At 39.8% G+C, this 21,556-nt stretch overlaps 1 protein-coding gene across 2 annotated transcripts in view; it reads right to left on the minus strand.

The window, feature by feature from the left end:
- Positions 1–21,556, minus strand: part of glsb (glutaminase b) — a 50,510-nt gene that overhangs the window by 5,443 nt on the left and 23,511 nt on the right. The window contains exons 8-15 of one of the 2 annotated variants that reach the window (XM_037789927.1): positions 20,150–20,182; positions 18,510–18,568; positions 17,148–17,214; positions 16,709–16,759; positions 15,807–15,983; positions 14,512–14,643; positions 12,501–12,593; positions 581–642 (exon numbers count right to left, since the gene is read on the minus strand). In XM_037789927.1, the coding sequence (XP_037645855.1) occupies positions 581–642; positions 12,501–12,593; positions 14,512–14,643; positions 15,807–15,983; positions 16,709–16,759; positions 17,148–17,214; positions 18,510–18,568; positions 20,150–20,182 (674 nt within the window). Of the gene's footprint in view, positions 1–580; positions 643–10,399; positions 11,270–12,500; positions 12,594–14,511; positions 14,644–15,806; positions 15,984–16,708; positions 16,760–17,147; positions 17,215–18,509; positions 18,569–20,149; positions 20,183–21,556 lie in introns of those variants that run through there. The other variant, XM_037789928.1, reaches the window with a different exon arrangement.

Here is a 21,556-nt window from a genome sequence, read left to right on the forward strand (position 1 = left end):
AGCCCTTATTTAAATCATTAGGTCCTAAAAGTTGTAAAATGCACTAATAGCTGAATCCAGAGTTATTTCCCTTCCTCCTTTCATGTGAATGAGACCCAGACCGAGGCTGGAGCGAGGGCTGGGAGGCAGAGTTAAAGGAAACACTACTACATCTGCTCTATGGGCCCAGTGGATGAGGAAGATCGCCGTATGATCCGTGTACTTTATCACTCAGCAGTCGAGCCATTTTGGCTTCATGCGCCACTGAGCAACTCTCATAGGAATGAACGGGAGCCCGCCTCCAATGCTGTATCAAGGTATTTTTTTATGATGAAGGAAACGCATGCGTGACCTCAAGGACACACACAAGTTTTGGTAACAGTGAATCTAAAACTGTTTGTTTAAATGAAAACTCCACTGATCAGTTAAACTTCTTTCAGGTTCCTCTTTCTGCCACTCGAGGTCACCAAAGCTGTCTCACTCAGCTCAGAGAGGACAGAGAGGAGAGGTCGGAGGTTTTTCACCACCTTTCTGTGTTTGCACAGAGTTTACATTTTGGGAATGGACTCCACTGGCTGAAGAAAGAGTGTGAGCTGTTCACCTCCTCAGTGCAGAGACGTCTCCTGTGTAGGCAGCAAACAGCAGGTTGATGACAGACTTGACCTGTGGACGGAGACACAGAGAGAGAGAACATTTGCAGACGGATCACACACTCCACTACCGCTCCACCAACTCCAGCTACCTATAGGAAATTAGACCAAATTCTATTAGTGTTTTCATGAGGGACCAGTGGGTACGAAACAGACTTCATTTCTAAGCAGCATTGAGGGGAATTCAGTTTCAGTGTCATTCATTCTCACAAATAAACTTAAAGGATGAGGCTGGTTTTACTCTATAGTTCTCTTATTGTCAACAGATGGCGTGAAAAACAAAAACCAACAACGTTAGTCCATCTCTCAGTATTTCAGTCTACCCAGCCCTCTCTGGGCCCCTCAGTCCCAAGCACATTTCTTCCCACTGATAATTCGTTTTAAAAACTGCTCACAAATATAGTTTCATAGTAAAAAAAAAGGACAAGATCATCTCCTAAAACAGCTGGTCACTGTACCTTTTAGCAAACATTACGCAATCAGGAGTAAAACAGTGCATTTGTTTGGGACTATTTTCTGCAGCTGATTAATCCACATTTGGTGCTCTAGTAGTGCAGTGATTCTCAAAGTGGGGTCTGTGGCACTCTGTCAGGGGGTCCGCAAAATAATGAGCAATAAATTATAAAATGCTGTATCATTAAAAAGTACATATCTACAGATGGGGACCATTTGCAGCAATAAAACAAGCATATTTTGTCCATTACTACCACCCACGCTAGCTTTGTGCTGTTAGAAACTCTGATATGATTGTGACACAGAAATAAGTTCATTATTTAACTGACAGTCAGCTTTAGACTGGTTAGTTTAATTATATATTAGGACTATGCCAGTCTTGCTACTGTTCATTTTCTGAACGCTTTTAAGATCAATTACTACAAATGTCGGATATAAATGCTGTCAAGTTAAGTCTAAATACATCTTCATCACTCTCTGTTTAAAGGTATTTAAGTGGTATTTATATTCAATAACATTGGAAATTTACCTGCGGTGGGACCAATAAAGGATTATCTCATATTATCTTAACATGATTTAGATTGGAATGTGTTTCTGTTTATCACTATGAAACAGGTCTGAAGTATTTAGGTTGAAAAGTTTTAGAATACAAATAGCGCCAATGGCATCTAAGAGTATAAATGGTAGTAAGCATGATGCTGGCACCAAAAGAGTTTGAGAACCCTTGGTCTAGTGAGTATTAGTGACAGCAGGATGGTGTGTGTGGGACTGAGTCTAAATAAACTAAAATACTGAAGGAACATGTCACCCAGTTCAACAGTGTGACTCACTGATGTGTTTTTAATTGATACACAGACAGAACACGTTAGTAGGATCAGTTCATTGATGGTTTTGTTCTTTTCACAGGATTTGTTGACGGTCAGTGAAATATAGAATTAAACTTGAGGTTGGATATTAATACCTTAAAGCTGATCTTCACCTCAGCTGACTACCACTGCAGACAGAGCCACATCTACTCAATTATAAGAGCAATGTAACATACAGTCACATGGCACCGGAAGAGAGAGATACCTGCATCCATTAAGACTTACCATCAAACAGGAATGAGTCATTTCCTATAAGCAAAACTTCAGGAGTTGAAAACACACAAAGAAACACTGGAAATATGAATGCGAATGGATTTTTTTTTAGTGGAGCAAGACAAGACAGGTGATACCTGACAAGACAATATAAAATACAGTAGGTGACATGACAGGGTTAACACGACGGGGCAAATCTAATGAAACAAACATCATGAGACAAATAACAGATGTAGGTGGAAGGGGGAACAGCTCCCAGACCCATCGCGAGAGAGGTGGTAATACTTCTCTGCTGAGCAAACCTCTTTTCTATACCCACATTATCAGGAAAAAAATCAGCCCCAACTGTGGTCCAGTGTCTGTCTCTTTAAGAAAAAGCCCAGGGGGACAAATAGGTGCATACTTCAGCACTGCAAGAAGGACCACGAAACAACAAATAGCCCATATTTCAGCCCATGCAGTAAAAGTAACCAGTTCACCAGTTACAACTCTTAAACAGTTTCAACTCTTAACGCTGAAACGAAACGTCAAAGTAGTTGAGAAAAACACTTAAAGCAAATACTCTTGCAAAAGATGATGTCAAGATTAGACATGCATGAGCAGAAAGTGCGACGGAAGGGACGGAGACGAAGAAGAACACTATTGGGCCTCAGTCCAGTAGGGCTCATTAAGAGGCCCTCACCGCTGCAGAAACTGGTTCACAGTGAAAACATGTTAAAACACGCAAGAGACACAAACACACAGAAGCAGGAGACTTCATTCTCACATCCCTCTATCTCTGTATGCTGGTTAATCTGAGGGTGGGATTACAGTTAGTTCAATACGCCTGGATATTTACTTTGATCATAATTTATTTCTTTTCAGATAATTTCAGAATTTGGCTCAAGAATGCAGAAGAGCTTTGATCAGATTCGGTCTGTTGGTAGATCAAGACACTTACCCGAGGGAAGAGTTTTGGACCCTTTTATTTGATCTGTGATATGTAGTGTAACCTCTCATGGAGTTGAGGCTGATTTAGTCAGTTGCCCCTTTTCACACAGCCTGTTCGAGGCGGGAATGTTGCGCCGTTATTCCGCCTCGCTGTTCTGTATGAAAGGTACGGACACGGAATGGGTGGACAGTAGTCACAGAGCCGAGCTGACGTCTGTGCGATAAGGACAGCCGGCACGGCGGGACTACACGCACACACACACACACTAGACGCCGCCGTCTATTGTGTAACACGTCACGCCTCTTTTGCTCCCGGAATGCTGGCGTGCTATCTAAAATCACACACCGGGGCAGCATTATGCCGCCGTTGTTTGGTCCAACATAATGGTGGTTCTTGTTTACAGCAGTATTGCAGAATCTAATGTTCATCTCCCCAACCTTTCTCTCTTGTGACCCCTGAAAATAAAGTTATGCCATCTTGCGACCCCTCGTCACATGGCCTCTTCAACCTAAGACTTCCTTCTCAGATTGTTTCATTTCATAAAATTACCCAGAAAAATCCTTGATTAGAAAAATTATTTTGTGACCCCATGGGCGGACCCGACCCCCATGTTGAGAACAACTGCTCCAGATTATGGGCAGGTCAGCCAAACTCTCTTCCGGTTTTATTTGAATAAATCAGGTACAATTTTGAACTTTTGAATTTTGAATATTTGCACAACTGTAGGTCATCAGGTGCGTGGGAGAAGACCTTAGCTCGACAATATAGAACAAAAACACTCTGGCACACTGTCCTCTGCACTTATATTGTCTTCTGCACAGACCTTCATCAGGTTATATGTATCGAAACTTTATTATTAAATATCTCTGACTGCAAGTGTGCGGGAGTCTTTTGCATGAAAAAGCAAAGATTAGAGGAACATCTAAAAAACTGACCTGTTTGCATATTTGCCCTGAGACCTTAAAAATAGGGAGTATTTCTAAACCAAAGCAGGGAGTCTGGTGGTCCTCCCCCAGAAACATTTGAGTATCAGAGACTTTGTTTCCTTCATTCTGGTGACTTTTAAAGAGTTAAAATAACAAAGTAATAGTTGTAAGTATACTGCAACAGTATTTTTATATTAAACTAATTCACCCCTCTGGCATAAACTTGGCGTGTAAATCTCTGGCATAAACTAATATTAATCAGTTTTTATTCATTTTTTGCTCCTGCTTGAGCATTTCTTTCAGACAGCTCTCTCCATTTCTCTCTCCGTCTCTCACTCACTGAAGGTCGTTTCAGACACAACGCGACAACGACATCACTGCGCTCTGAACCCCATTATTTCCAATGGTTTCCGCTGAGCCACGACGGCTTTTCGCTACGACGAGCAAAGCCCGACTTCGGGCGCTGCACGCTGTGATGTGCGCGGAACCCAGGAGCGAGCGCAGCTCAAACTGCACTGTTTCAGAAGCATAGACTGCTCTCTTCCGCTGGGAAACGACATTTGGTGTAGCTCTAATGTCGTCTGGGTGGAAACAGCGGAGCTTATACACGCTGTACTGTGCCGGAAACAGGTTGAGATAATGAAAAGGAAAAAAAAGTGTTAAAATTGCCATAAATCGGGAGAATTGTGACCCCGCAAGGAAACCGGGAGAAGGCAATGAAAAATGGGAGCCTCCTGGGAAAATCGGGACCGTTGGCAAGAATGCCTGTTTGGCGACCCCTCAGATTTATCCTGTGACCCCTCGGAGGGTCCCGACCCCCAGGTTGGGAACACTGGATCTACAAAATGTATCTATGGGGAATTACACAGTGACCTTTCAGAAAAAGCCTTTTCTGTTCAGTGAATCAACATTTGCACGTTGAAACAAAGAACACGACTAGGTATATATAATTATTGGTCTTTTTTGACATGACCACTATGAGTCACATAAGTCAGAAATATAAAAATAACCTGCTGGTAACAGTTTATGGTTTAGTGCATAAAGAACCTAACATGTCCTGCAGACTTTTACTGTAATGCATTCAAGAATAAATCCCATGTTTCTATGTGACACACAGCTGCCTTTGAATATGTGACTTGAGCTTGTTTCTCTGGTAGCAGAGACCAAACTCACTGCTGAGGCTTCATGAATGCAGTGTGTCACTTAAAATTCCAGTGGTCCTTTAAGTAGACAGAAGATCCTGATTTAAACACTTCTGTCCAACTACTGAAGTGACGGCGATTGTGGTGGTTGTTGTTGTTAAAGAACAGTTACGGGCGCAGAGCAATGAGATGATATATAACAGCGCTTTATTAGATTTTATACAAGGGACACCAAGGCTAAAAAAAAAAAATCAACAAAATCTTAACACCACTTTCACTGTCATGTCTGCAAGTCCATCACAGCCAAAGAAACTTGGGTATTTGCTCAGAATAGTGAAGGAAGACAAGTTCAAGCAGACGTGACAGTGCATGAAGAGACTTGACATACAGAATTACAGCCATGTGGACAGAGAAAAGACAAGTCATGAGCTTGGAACTGTATGGCTTCATCTACTCTGTTTGGGGACATTTACAACTCATGTAACAACTTTCCAAATGTTTAAATTTTGCATTTTCACAATCTTTTTCAGCAATCAGCCATAAGATCGGCTATACATAAATATCTTAATATCTGACCAAAACATTAGAGAACCTTACAATTCCAAGCTCACCAAATTGCAATGGTCATGATAGTTTATAAATTCATATGCAATTTCCATGTCACAAATAAAATGTGTGTCCAAATCAACATAAATAAAGACATGTAGAATGTAATCAAATGAACTTAAGACATACTGATTACATGGGATTAAAAACATATTTATCAAATCATACAAAAATATGCATGCAAGAGGGAGAATGTGGATTCACAGAGAGAAAAAAAATGAACAGCAGGAACAATTAAATACATGACAGGAATCATAAAAATCTGATGATCTCCATGGAAATACAGGTAACTGTATTCAAAAGCCCCCCCCCCGGTCATGAGTTAAGTTGTACAGAGTAATAATCACAGTCTGAGGAGTTGCCGATTACAATCTTAAAGTAAGAAAGGTCATTTACCCTCATGCAGCATTAGGCTTGTTTGTCATTCTGATTTAAAGCAAAGCAAAGATGAATAATCAGCTCTGATTGGTTGCTATAAGGTTAAATCTGTCTTTGGTCCAGTCGTGTAGACATGTACAGTAGGCAGCACTGTATTTTAGATGCTGTGCCAACGGCCCTATACTGTAGCAGCAAAGAAAAAGAGGCTCGCACATTGTTTACCAACCGATTCCTTTCACTCTCATAACAGGAAGGCAAGCCAACATGACTTTGTCCAAAAATCACAGACAGCTCAGGAAACGGAGGTTGAAAGGAGGAGGCTGAGATGAGGTACTGAAATGAGAGTCACTCTTGTAGGGACGCACCGACTCCAATAACTGGATCTGGTATCGGTGACAATGGGGCCGGTCTATTCAATTCAATTCTATGTTTATGTACTATTTACATTATAGACTGGAATTTTAATTCCTGTTTAAGTTTCAACCAATTTATTACTGCATTAAAAAGGTTTACTCTTGAATTGTAATTCCTGTTAATTTTGAAGATTTCTTACCGAGTTGCTGGTGTATGATTTATTATTTTAATAATAAAGAACAATAAAATACATTTATATCTATGTATGTATTTGTTACATTTTGTTTTGCAAAGTTAGGAAAGCAATATTTAAGTCCAGCCGGATGTCGCCTTACACATAAAAGAATGATGTCAGTCACTTCCACACAGTGAGGCCTACAGCTTATTCATTAAACACTGGTATCGGATCGTTAGTCGGTATCGATCGATACCCAAAGCCCAGGTTTCGCTATCAGTATCGGGACTGAAAAAGTCGGACCGATGCATCCTTACTTGGAACTCGATCACATCTGAGGGAATACCGAGTATTCATAGCTCATTTAACGGAAAATGAACTAAACCAAAATGAAGCAAGCTTCATCATCATATCGATTACATCACCGCTTCTGGATATCCCCATTTAAAGTTATCATCCTTAATCCACCTGCGGTTACTGGTGGTCGCATTAAGAACGTCTCAGAGTTCCATTCTTAGTGATGTTCTGGGAATTATGAAAATTTGACGTCTTTTCAATAACTTCAGATTTATAATTAGTTGTAATTATTCTTGAACTGATACAAATATGTAATATATATTACGTCATTATGATGAAATATGCATGTGCCAGCCCTTGTCTTCTTAATTTCATCCAGCACATGCATGTGTCGTTTCCTGAGACTCTCTTGTGCATGTGTACACAATTTTAAATGGCGGACTCCGCCACTGACAATGCAAACTGCCGTATAGAAAGGCAACTAATGAGTTAAAATGCATTTAATGGTTATAGCAGAAGGAATGCCCGCCATAAATTGTATCACAAATTGAGTTTGATATGATGAAAGTGTTAAGGATTATAACTAAGCATTGTCCAAATGATACTCATTTCAGTACTTCCTAAGACAGTCCACGTAGTAGCCGACGAGTAGCAAACAGGCCCAACTCAACTTCTTGTTTTTATACAGACCAACATTTCCGAGGAGCATTACTGATGACGGAGGCTTTTGTATACTTTGTACCTCCATATGATAATGAGCAGTAACATGAAAACAGAAAAAACACTAACAGAAGTCCATGACATAAAAAAATATAGCACAAAAGAAACACATACCATAACAAAGTAATAACACGGTATCTTTGGCTCGAGCAGCCATCACTTTAAGCTTAATTCAAACCCACTGGAAAACACCACACACCACTTGAACAGTTTTGACAGTGATTGAATAGCAAACACATTAACGCACCCCCCCAACTACAGTCACAGTAGAGCGACGTCTAAGGCAGCTGCTGACAGGACATTCATGTGCAAGTAGTTCTATTTCCTGGAGGAGACAATATTATAAATTCGGAACGTCTGAAGTGTATTTTCAACACACATCCTGGTCTGCTGTTGAGGATCATCACTCATGTACAGACACACACAACTAAAAAAGCTATATACACACCTGCCACTATGTACATTCAGAAGTACAGTAAAATATGTATATGGAAAGAAGTTTTGATAATGTACACGCTTACTGGAAGAGTTAAAAACTTTACAAACAATACTGTTTACGTGTTGTGTGTGTGTGTGTTGGCATACTGACACTCAAAACACACACGTTTTTGAGGATACGGATAATCTAGGGCTGTCAATCGATTCAAATATTTAATCGCGATTAATTACACGATTGTCCATGATTAATTGCAAATTAATTTTGATCTGTTCAAAATGTACCTTAAAGGGAGATTATTTAATACTCGTATCAACATGGGAGTGGGTAAATATGCTTGCTTTATGCAAATGTATGTATATATGTATTATTGGAAATCAATTAACAACACAAAACAATGACAAATATTGTCCAGAAACCCTCACAGGTACTGCATTTAGCATAAAAAATATGCTCAAATCATAACATGGCAAACTGCAGCCCAACAGGCAACGACAGCTGTCAGTGTACTGACTTGACTATGACTTGTCCCAAACTGCATGTGATTATCATAAAGTGGGCATGTCTGTAAAGGGGAGACTCGTGGGTACCCAGAGAACCCATTTACATTCACATATCTTGAGGTCAGAGGTCAAAGGACTCCTTTGTAATTGGCCATGACAGTTTTGGAGTTTGGAATGTTATTTAGCCTCCTTTTGCAACAAGCTAGTATGACATGATTGATACCAATGGATTCCTTAGGGTTTCTATTTGCATATGATGCCAGTATCTTCACCCTAGATCTCCGAAAGATCGATTGCGTTAAAGAAATTAGTGGCGTTAAAACGAATTTGTGTTAACGCGTTATTATCGCGATAACTGTGACAGCCCTAGGATAAACATTTCTGGTTCAGTGGACTTGAGGTATCTATCTGATTTTGATAGCAGCTTATTGATATTGCAGTTCCAAGTTTTTTCCCTCCCCTCTGAAGGTGTGCTATCCAAAAAAACTAAACTAAATTTTTCATAAACATAAAGATTTCATAAATTCCACCTCCCTCTGCTGCTGCTTTGTCCCCCCTTAAAGCTTTAAACCATTCATCATATCAATCATTGCTGTATTTTAAATCCGCAACGCTCTATTTCTGTAGAAAGCAGCTTTATTTCTAGACTAAGGCATCCTGTTTCGACAAATCTTTGTGTGTGCAATGCAAAAACACAGGTTGACGGTTTTGGAATGCAGCCCAGATAGAGCCTGCAGTCACCTGCTCACAGCAGAGGAGTTAAAGGTGGTACAGTATGAGGACTGGTCAGACGTATGCAGGCTACGAGGGGCTTTACCTGGAGGTCGCAGCAATGATCACACGCGCCACCCCTCTACTGACGTCATATCGAGTATACTCACTAACACTGACATACATGGCAGCCAGCCACACACACACACACACACACACACCATCTTAACTTAACAGCAGCTCAGAGTGATGCAGCCAGTTGAATGAGGACAATCAAGTTAAGCGAGTCTCCAGGAGGAGCCTCACCTCTCTGCTGAGCAAACCTCTTTTCCAAACCTACATCATCATCAGGAAAATCAGCCCCAACTGTGGTCCAGGCACAAATACTGACAGGTTAAAGGGGACATATCATGCTCATTTCCAGATTCATACTTGTATTTTGGGTTGAAGTCATTTCTCTTTTCAATATGCTATCTCTGTTTCTGTCTCGTCACATGTTTCTCAGTTTCCCGTGTTTCTCAGTTGTCAACTTAACGTCTATTTTTATTCTATTTTTTTAAAAAGGTATGGAGGGAGGCACAAATGATGCTATATTTTAAAGTCATTAAAATGACAGTTTACTATTAAAAGTAATTAGAGCACATAGAAACGTGCAGTAAAAATCTCCTGCAACCATCTTTGCATATAAAGTGACTCCAATGGGGGGGTTCCAACTAATCTCATTTCACAAATGTCTGCATTTATTCTACTTCAGACATCTGTAGGCAAGTATAATTTCTTTCAGAGCGTAACCACCTACACAAAGATGGTACAGGTGCTTGTATATTGTGCAGAAAAATATTCTACTAGAGGATCGGAGGCTAACTGTCTGTAATTATCTCCTTGGTTCTTAGACTGTGTCTCTGCCAGAAGGCTGAGAAACTTTGCACAATCATGATACGAGTGCCTCATAAGCTTTCTATTTTGGGGATGATTTTTCCTTTTAAGGTCCAGCATGTTAAGATTGGAAAAGCAAAATACCTGCATTATTAAAAATCCCTTCAGAATTCACAGCTCATGTTTTTTTTTAGGAATGAGAAAGTCATGATACAGTAACAATATTCTCCTTCTTCCCCAAAGCTTTCCCTCAATAATCCAAAAACACATTCCGTTATACTGCTATTTTTATCGTGTACTACGGTACATCCAGCATCTGTATTTAGCGTCTTTGGCCTCAGTGAGACCTACAGTGAGCAATGCTCACTAGAAAGTAGTCTGAATGTATATTTTAAGACTGTTGGTCTAATAGCTGGCTGTACTGGAGCCCCATACGTGCAAACACACGCATACACTTTTTTGTTGTTGTTGTTGTTGGTCAAAATAAAACTGAATTTCAAATCAACCCTTAGCCTACATTTTTGAAGAGGATTCTGTCAAAAACACACCGCAATAAAGTGGCTGATATGAAACAAGAGCACAACCTGTACACTGTACACCAGATCCTACAAACACACACACACTAAGGCAACCAGCAGGCGGAGGCTCAAGAGTTCATTTGGAATTCAGAGCAAAAGTAACAAGCAGCAACTCGTCCCATTCTTCCCCGTCACATATAAAAACAAAAGAAGCTTCCCAGTCCGTCCTCACACTAGCTGCTCCATGAGCAATAAATAATCCTCTACATAATTTATGTATAAATATTCAAGGGTGAGGAAAGGTGGTGGTGGTGGTAGAGTAGTGAGAGATCAGTAGGGGTGTGGGTGTGGGGGACAGACGGGTCTCCTTTTTTTATATATATATGTTTCACTCGGCGATTTTGTCCATCCTATAGACTACAGTGGTGGAGCTGTCCTGGTGCGACTCAGTGGGGGACACCTTTTTCCAAAGAGGGGCTTTCAGAGCTAGCTCCTGCTGGAGGCTCTCGTAATCCATGGGTCCGAAGGAGAACTGCTGTTTCAATTGACACGAATGACAAATTAGTTTCGCTCCTACTCTGTGTGTGTGTGTGTGTGTGTGTGTGTGTGTGTATGTAAGTGGCATGTAGTTTGCTGAAACATCTTTTGAAATACCAGAGCCAAAACCAGTGGATTTAATTATTTACTGGCAAAACTGCACAGGTTTCAGCACTTCTAAAGGTTCTAAAGCAGACAGACTTTGGCTCTAGATTTTCATCAGTGTGGGCCTCCATGCAGGGTTGTAATAATAATAATATAATAATATAATTAAAATATCTTTTGATACGCGGGCCAGCGTTAACATCCATGTTTACTTCCTGACAGCTTATTTCATTCACATCCCCTGCAACAGGAAATAAACTGTGACACATTTGTAATGTTTACAGCAATTAAATGATCTATAGGTTTCATCCGAAATCAAATGAGGTTGGTATGTGTTACCATGGTTATGTGTCTCTAACTGGCAAGGGGGCTCTCAGTTCAGTGCGTCCGAATAGACACATAGGCCTACTACTGTTTGTTCACACAAAAGTATGTTGAACGATAGTATACACATTGGAGTATGTAGTGCGTAGTATGTGATTTCAGACGCAGTGATAACAGAATCACGGACGGAATCGTGGAATTGAGAAGCTGTAACACAGTTTCCATAGGGCGTATCAGTTACTGACAGTTTGGCTAGCTAACGTTAGCTTGTGATAGTTGGAAACGTGAGAGGCTGATCTCAGACCTGCTGTTTTCTTATGGTGCGTTCACGTTTTAATCAGCAGATGTCGCTGGTGAGCTTTTCCAACCATTATATCCGTTTCCAACGGAGCCGCCCCACTGTAACTGTAGTTCAAAAAAACATCTTAAAGATACGGCGAACCTGAACTAGAAAGAAATGCTCAGTATGCCTGAAAACACCTGCAGCGATCTAGGCAAGAATTCAAAGAGAAACAGCGCACCCAAAGATAGAGGAGAAAAAGGGGTCGAGGGTTATCCTGTTTTGCTCTTTATCTGAAATCACATGCATTGTTTTTGCTTAAGGTGTACTGTATGTACAGTCATGGAGATCAGCGTGTTAGCCCACAGCTACAAAACAGCTGTTAAATCTGAGCTACAGTAACCTCAGCGCCACCAGCGTTCTTGGAGAGAAGGTGTTCTGGTCAGTGTGTTTGATGAGGGAATGATGGGTGCTGTTTTGGATGGTTTGTTCCTCACAACGTGATGCTGTGTGTCCTTACCCGCTGGTCCCCTCCTTCTCTGCGAGGGTCGTGCTTCTTGGCAAAGTGCCTCAGGTTGTCGTAGTTGTGGAAGTTGAAAAGCTCCACGAGGTCCTGGAATGAAAAGACACATAGATACATCATTAACGTTTTTATCTATTCTTTTGTTTTTATCTATTCTTTTGTTATTATACAGTTTGTCTTGCACCAATAATGCCAAAGAAAATTCCTAGTGTATACCTCTTACACCTGGCAATAAACACCATTCTGATTCTGATTCTGATTCTGATCAGCAGGGTAAAAACATTGATTTACTTTGCACCATTCAATGTGACATTTCATTCTGATCACTGGAAGTTGTAAAGACAATGATTTCAGCAGTAAATATATTTTAAAAAAGCACATGGGGGGGTGGGGGGAGGGATTGTTGCATGCAGTGTTTACTGAGATCTGGGTCTGGCCTCTAGGTAATCATTAATCAGCATCATAAATAGGTTCAGTCACTCTGAAAGAATGTCAGCCAAGTTGAATTAGTAACTCAAGGACCCTGTTGCACAATTTACTATTTGTTTTCATGAGGCATTTATTGTGTTTGTGAATGTTTGTGTACAAAAAATTATTCCCTTGAAGCCCCATGAATACAAAATAAAATGTATCAAAATACCAATAAACTGCAGGGCTGAAGAAAACTAAGGATATTCATATTCTAAAGGACAATTACTTAAATCAGCAATTTCTATATGTGTATGTGTATCTGTATACATATATATATATATACTGTATACATATATATATATATATATATATATATACACACTGTATACTGTGTGTATATATATAAGGGCTGTCAATTGATTAAAATATTTATATTAATCGCATGATTGTTCATATTTAATCGCGATTAATCGCAAATGAATTACCTTAAAGGGAGATTTGTAAAGTATTTAATACCCTTATCAACATTGGAGTGGACAAATATGCTACTTTATGCAAATGCATGTATATATTTATTATTGGAAATCAATTAACAACACAAAACAATGACAAATATTGTCCAGAAACCCTCAGGTACTGCATTTAGCATAAAAAATATGCTCAAATCATAACATGGCAAACTGCAGCCCAACAGGTAACAACAGCTGTCAGTGTGTCAGTGTGCTGACTTGACTATGACTTGCCCAAACTGTATGTGATTATCATAAAGTGGGCATGTCTGTAAAGGGGAGACTCGTGGGTATCAATAAAACCCTTTTTCATTCACATATCTTGAGATCAGATGTCAAGGGACCCCTTTGAAAATGGCAATGCCAGTTTTTCCTAATCAAAATTTAGCGCAAGTTGTGAGCAATGTTAAGCCTGCTTTGCGATAAGCTAGTATGACATGGTTGGTACCAATGGATTCCTTTGCATTAAAGAAATAAGTGGTGTTAAAACAAATTTGCGTAAACGCGTTATCACCTTAACTTTGACAGCCCTAACACATATATACACTGTATATATATATATATACAGTGTATATATATACACTGTATATATATATATATATATATATATATATATACACACACACATATATACAGTATATATATATATATATATATATATATATATACATACACATATATACAGTATATATATATACAGTATATACAGTATATATATATACACACACACACACATATATATACATATATGTGTGTGTGTGTGTGTGTGTGTGTGTGTGTGTGTGTGTGTGCGTGTATTAAGGTACTTGATGACTGCACTGAGTGACAATGTTAATTGAAATACAAAACACCCAAAATGACTTTTTGGCATACAGTAATGCATACTTCATGTCAGCTACCATCATACATTTCTTCCTTCCAGCTCTTAAAAAACGTTGCTGGAATTTTTTTGAAGCCCTGGTATGTAAAAAAAAACACGACTACAAACTACTGGTGCAGGTATTTCTTGCTTTGGCTCTGAGTCAGTATGCTTAGTACACAACGCAGGCATGCAGTGATCTGCTCTTCTGTTGCCGGACATTACATACCGTGCAGAACTGTATTCCTCTGACTGAGTTGCCCAGCTTGTCTAGTGGAGGTGACCAACACATAATACCCATCACGTTGGGTACAACCAGCAGGATCCCCCCCGCAACTCCAGACTTGGCTGGCAGACCGACCTACAACAAGGGAGAACAGTTACATAACAGAAGATCAGCTGTGTGTCTCTGCAGTAGCAACATGGCAACAGCACGATGCTGAAAATGGAAAGTCAGCAAAGAACAAGTCGACACTTCAATAATTCATCAGTTAGAGAATTCTATCCGCTGTTCTGCCTGTGACATTATACAGAAGATTGTCTAAAATGTAAGTCTGGTGATTATTTAGATTTATCTTCCACTGAGCATTCCTGTTTGTTATTCGGTTTCAGATGAGCTCAGTATTTCTACTTGTCCTATATTTTCCATCAATTAAGAAGTGGAAATCGTTTCCAAAACCCCACTCACATGAACTCAAACAGAATATGCTAAAGGGCATGATCAACGAAGAGAAGATTTTCACTTCGGTGCTTTATGAGAAACTGAAAAATAACAGTTTTATATAATGTGGGTAAATCTTTCACATTGTTTCAGTATCGGGCAAAGAGACAGACTTAGTAGATGTGCAAGTACCATGACATTATTCTTATTACTTTTGAGTGGGGGGTCATTGTCTGTATATAAGAAGTGGATGTAGTCACCGTGACGCCACCCATGGGTTTGTGGACTGCCGTTTTGAAGCTTTGAGTTTGGCATTTTGGCCGTCGCCATCTTTTTTTTACCATATTTGGACGAGAGGGTGGAGTGTTGAGGGATACGCATTGCTACGCCTCTGTCCCGATTGACAGGTCGCCCTGGCAGCGATTTGTCAATCATGAGGTAGCCACGCCCTAAAGCATCCCCTGCTTTATGGTCTGTTTGACTCTAAATGGGACCATAATTGAAGACCATGCTGTATTGAAGAAGACTAGAGATTGAGACTAGGGATGTTACGATATCAGAAATGTAGTATTCAAAAACCATAGTCCACAAACCAATGGATGATGTCACGGTGACTACGCCCACTTCTAGTCTATGACTTCTACACACTACTACAAGCTACTGTAACAGGGTGACAAAATGTTGTGGAGTATAAAAAGACAAAGATTAATGCATACAAATGTATCTCTCAGGCCAATCAACCAATTTTGCAGTTACAAAATGATTTAGGTGTTCACTTCACTGGTTTCTCTGGACTCTTTCCCACTATAAAAACAAAAAAAGATGTCCTCTACTATACTTGTGATCCGTGCCTATTTACTTACATGGAAAGCAAACTGTCCTGAGAAGTCGTACATGCCGCAGGAGTGCATCAGACTCAAGGTGTTCCTCACCGCCTCGGGGTTCAGCACGCGCTCACCCGTGATTGGGCAGATGCCGCCGTTAGCCAGGGTGGCTGCCATGACACTGGCGCTCTCGCAGGTCACTTCAATGGAACACAGCTGGAGGGTCACACACATGGACAACCTTTAACATTTCTCCCATCACAATTTTCTTCCGCTCTGCATAGCACAGCACGTCTCATGTCATGGAATCATGTCATGACCTTTCGTGGGCGGACAGGAGAGCAGAAATGAGAGAGTCAAGTGGGAAGATGAAAATGACAGTACAGTGGTGGTAGAGGTGACAAAAAATGTGACAACTTAAATGAAAATGCTGCGCCCATTCAGGGCCCAATGAATGGTTTGATGAAAACTATCTGAATCATATGCGGTGGCCCTCAAAGCAAACTGTTTACATTTGATCTATTCTCTCAATAAAATAAGAAAAAGAAGAAGAAGAATGGTATTCATCCCTCCTGTGGAGTTTCAGACACTTGGAAAATCTACGACAAGGAGTACTGAAGCTGTTCTGGAGGCTCATGGTGGAACAACAACGCCTTAATAAGACACTTCATGTTGCTTTTTCCACCTATCTGTATATAGTGAAGAAGCTACGTGTAGCATACAGGGAACTAAAGATGATGAAAAACGGAGAGAGTTTAACAGAAAGAAAGACATACAGTATGTGGCTAAAAGTGGATCTAGCCAGGAGGATCTCTCAGGACCCTCAGGGTTGGAATCAATAGAGTAGGAAGAGCAGCAAAAGGAAAGAAAACAATATCTCTGCATACATTACAAATGAATGGTTGAAAACTGAAAAACAAACAAATCTCTGTTACACTCACTTGAAAGTAGAAGTCCAGTACAGATGTCATGTCTGTCCCCTCTGGGAAACACTGCAGAGGAAGGAGAGCACAAAGATGAACATTCATCAACTGCTGTACATTTCCATGTCCATTCATTTCCAGTTAAGGAAGAGACGGACATTTTTTAACTGTTAAGGAACCTCTGCTTTGGTGAAAGATAAGTACGTCTAATAAATGCGTATCAGAATCCAGCGTATTCTAAATAAGCAAATGTAAACTAAAAGGACAATTCTAAATAATATTAAATAATAATTTTTCATTAGGCCTCTGGCAGTAACTTACTCCCCTTCTTATTTTCATTTGGTTTTATCCTTACAGTTACTGCTTTTCTTTTTTTTGTAGGGCAGAGAAACATCAATAGAGAGACAGCGGAAAACAAAAAAGTCCGCAATGCCTTAGGAGTCATCCACGCTCAAACCTTTTTTTCTTTCAGGTAGTAGCCAATGGCAAAATTCCTGTCTCCTGACTCACGCTCTGACTGGAATCTGTCAAATGGAGAGCAGAGACCTCACATTACAAAGAGGAAGGAAATATTTGCATTGTGTGGGTGTGTGTGTGTGTGTGTGTGTGTGTTTGCACTTGTGTGTTGGAATTCCACCACCCCTCCCCTCATGTGTACAGTACAACCAGACCTCTCATGCCATCATGTGATAATGTTACTGCAACATGACACCCAGGACTTGGCCTTTTTCCGGACACATTATTAGCAGCATGTGGTGTCACCATGAATCATGCACATGCGAGTAACCTTTATAACACAAATGCCAATTCCAATCCTCATCGGTGATGAAGTCCATCAATACAACACGTAGCTCCTACTGTAAGAGTAATTAGGTCCAAAGTTTACTTTTTTGACCGATTTGCTAATTACAGTTGGAGATTACTAACATGGTGAAATAAGGGTTTATTTCAACCAAATGAGTTGTGAGTGACGGTGAGTTTTATTTTGTTTCAGTTGCGTTTGAATGAATGAATGTGTTTTACGATGCTCCGCCGCTTGAACAGCTGATATCCCAGCATAGATATATTCAAGAACAGATATTCGAATAGTTTGTACATATGTGTCTTTTTAGAACAAATATTCAAATGTCATATTTAGCCAATTTTGACAGCCCTAGATCTTAGATAGTGTGATAGAGGCTATGGAAACAGTTCTAGTTGAAGGTGAACTAAATAGATACATATCAACTATGGCAACATACTGCTTTCTGTTGAGGTGTGCAGATTTTGTGACCGTGATAACAACCGTGCAAGATGTCAGGACACTTTATAGATGTGTAGTTGAGATCAAAATGAAGGTTGAGTTTGAAGATGGGCGTGATCCGAGCAACTGACAACTGGAGTAACTGACAACAACCGTGTGGGTGTGCATGGCCTTTTTAATTTCACATTTGGACAGTTGACAAGTGTTGGCAGTGAAAATACAACACCTTGGATTGGATTCAACCGCAACAAGCCACGTGAGAGATTAGATTCACCAGTCGTTATTGTTTACGATGCTGTTGATACGCGTGGCATTTTGTTTTCGTGCTGCCACAGGTTCAGGTTCCAGATTTGCTCTTTAAGCCATCACTGAGCCAAATGGGTACTAGAGCACATTATGTAAGAGCTGATTAAAGACACCTGCTGGGACGTGACTGATAGTGGAGTGGTTAGAGGTTCAACATGCTTCAAAGTTTGAATCCATAGAGTGTAGCACATTTTCTGCTATGTGTGGTCCCCGGGGTGAGTGAAGGAAGAGAACTTTGATAACATTAAATCTGGATTTAGAGGGACTTACGTGGCATTGCTGAAACCCACATACTCGTTTCCTGCCATATTTTTCAGAAAGTTCATGACCTGGAGGGAAAGCAGAGAGAGAATGATCAACAGGGTATTAGGTGAATTGGTTGATGCCCGTCCATCATAAAAATAGCTGTGTCCCAATTCTGTACTACATACTAATTGTAAACAGTATGTACTAAACACAATGTGTCGCAGCATACTGATTTTGCGGTTAGCAGTTTTATACTAACAGGAAAATGATACAAGTGCCAGTAAACATCAATCAAATTGTGACGTTCGAGTGCCACTGTCAATTAAACTTTACAAAGAGAGAACAAAATGTTTTATCAAAGATTTAATACTTTTTTGTTTTCATAGATCTTCCTTGAGCTGTCTCACCATAATGTCTAAAGCTGCGTTCACTGATTTTGGGGAAATAATTTGTGAACACAACAGTGACATATTATTATGTTTTAAGTTGATAGGGCGAACTTGTTAACAAACAGTTGCTTATTTACACATCCAGCAGTTACAGAGCAACATCAGCATTTGGAGTCGTGTTTCTGGCCACCTGAGGAATGTTAGTATAGTATTCTCTCTCTTTTAGCTCTGTTTTTGGTCTCTACCAACTCCTGAGAGAAATATCTGGCTCTTTAGCTGCTGAATGCTCCTCTATGTTTACCAGCTAGTCACCATGTATTTCTGCTTTTTGTTGCTGAGCAGATAGTGTGCAGTGGATTTTTAGGGCTTTTTTTAGCAGGGGAAAACGATGCCATGAGAGCGGTGAGAGTGAACCAAAACAGAAAAGTTGTGGTCTGGACAGCTAAACAATGAGAACTGTCTAGAAAGCTTCATAAAGCAGAGGGGAGCTGCAGAATCAGGTGGTGATTCTCTGTAGGTTCATATCTATTTTCACATTGTTTTCACAGTCATTTAATACATTGTTATCATGGAAATATCCATGAAATCGCAAAGCATTGCTGAAAATACAGAAGTATTAAAGCGCAAAGGCATTGCACTGCACTGCTGAAAACCTGGAAACTGAAATGTAAAACTAGAAGAGTTGGTTGCTGAACTGCCCTACCTAAAGAAGTGAAGTGCTGAAATACATTGCTGAAAAACCTGTTAGCTAAACTGTAATACTGTCAAAAAGTGGAAGTTGAAACTCATTAACTGAAAAGGCTGAAAGAGTAAATGCTTTGTACTTTAAAAGGCAGAAAAAAAGTTGCATACAAGCATAAAAGTCCTTAAAGAGCATACTGTTTTGACATTTGAATGGTTTCTTTAGCTGAAAGTCTCCGCAGAAGTAGCAGTTGATCGAAAAATGTACGGTAGAAATATAATTAAAAAGTCTGCAGAAGTAGTAGACTTTCAAAGTAGAGTAGGTTGAAGAAGATTTGAAGATTTTTCCCATTCACTGCCACTATAGGAAAATATCAGATCTGACTAATTACTGCAGTAAGGTAAGCACAGTAAGGAATTGGTCACAGCTAATTCACTTTTTTTTTTTAATCTCTTAAAAGATCAATCAAATAAATCATAATAAAGACAAAGTGTCTGGTCATCTAGAAATAACCCTCGCAAGGAGACTCTTGAAAAGTTAACAGAATACTTTTGACTTCAATGTTTGACCCAGGTCTGACGTCTAATACTTACATAGTCAAATCTTTCTGCGTTGCTTGCACCTTGCTGAGGGGGGAGAACAAAAGAATAAGCAGTTAGTACAGTTCATTCATCAAGAGGTGTCGCAGAGGACAAGCACAACATCGTAAAAAAGATTATACTAAAAATGATAATGCTGACAAATTAAAACTAAGGAATTAGAAAAGATGTGAATACGATTTTTATTACAAACAAAATGTAAAAATCACATGAGCTTTGCCAAGAATTCTACAAGTAGATACAAAAATAGTAATAAGATTGGCTTGCAAATAGGTAACAAAGAGGGAAGTGTTTTTGAGTTGAAAGGGAGATTTAGTAGACATGTGCATTACCAGAGTTTAGCCAGTTAAAGAAAAACATGTCTCGCTATGGCATCTCACTGATTACAAATAAGGGATTCAATATTATTTCTAAACTGTTATTATCTATATTAAGTATAAAGAGTAAAAAGTAACCCTGACCCTAAAGCAGCCCTGACTGTGCGTATGTTTCTACGTGAAGTACATGTGGGTGTATGCAGGCATGTTTGCATTATGGGTTACCATAATGCAGGTGTGTATATGTGTTTGAGGATCCGTGTCTATCATAGGTTACTATGTGTCATGTGCAAAGAGCCTGTCAGCCAAAACAGAAGGGCTGTGAACGAAGGAAGGAAGGGTCTTCCTAGGAGAATAGAATTCGCAGCTCGTAGCTCAGTGTACATTTATCAAGCTAGAAGCTCATTGATGCTGCCTATTCCACCAAAGAAAACACGGCAAAAGAAAAATGGACAGTCGCATGCACATTTAAAGTACTATAGCATTAGTTAGAAATATAAAAAAAAATTTAAAATACTGAACTATTCATGATTTGGATGGTGTGAAAACATTCTTAACTTTACATTTAAAAAGGCAAATGCTTCATGTGTGACTGACAGTACATTTTAAATTCGACACTTTACTGTGCAGAAGAAAAAGTAATTGACACTGATGGAGGTGTTAAAGAGTCACTAGATGGGGGGGGGGGTTCTACAGAGCTGATTGGAGGAGAAAGAGAGAAGAGGAGGGATCGGGGGATTTGGGAGAGTGCGAGGAGATAGATATGGAAAAGGAAGAAAAAATTACCAACGTCATTTGACCTGCAGCAGCAGTCATTATTTCCCACAGTTCCTAAGTCTGGAAAATATGCAACAACATACAAAAACAGCAACAACATGTAGCCTTCAAGCACCATGTAACAACAGTTTGGGGCATTCTGCCACGGCAACCATCCCATAGTTTTCCCCACCGAGGTTGGAGCTAACTGGGCAACCTGACGCTAACGGCTTGACATTTGTGCTTCATTATAGAAAAAGAAAAACAACACATTGAGACACAATGGTGAGCGGATGGACACAGACACACATGATTGTCTCGTCAAATG

Source organism: Sebastes umbrosus, chromosome 13 (genome assembly GCF_015220745.1).
Source record: "Sebastes umbrosus isolate fSebUmb1 chromosome 13, fSebUmb1.pri, whole genome shotgun sequence".
In the NCBI taxonomy this organism is placed as follows: domain Eukaryota; kingdom Metazoa; phylum Chordata; class Actinopteri; order Perciformes; family Sebastidae; genus Sebastes; species Sebastes umbrosus.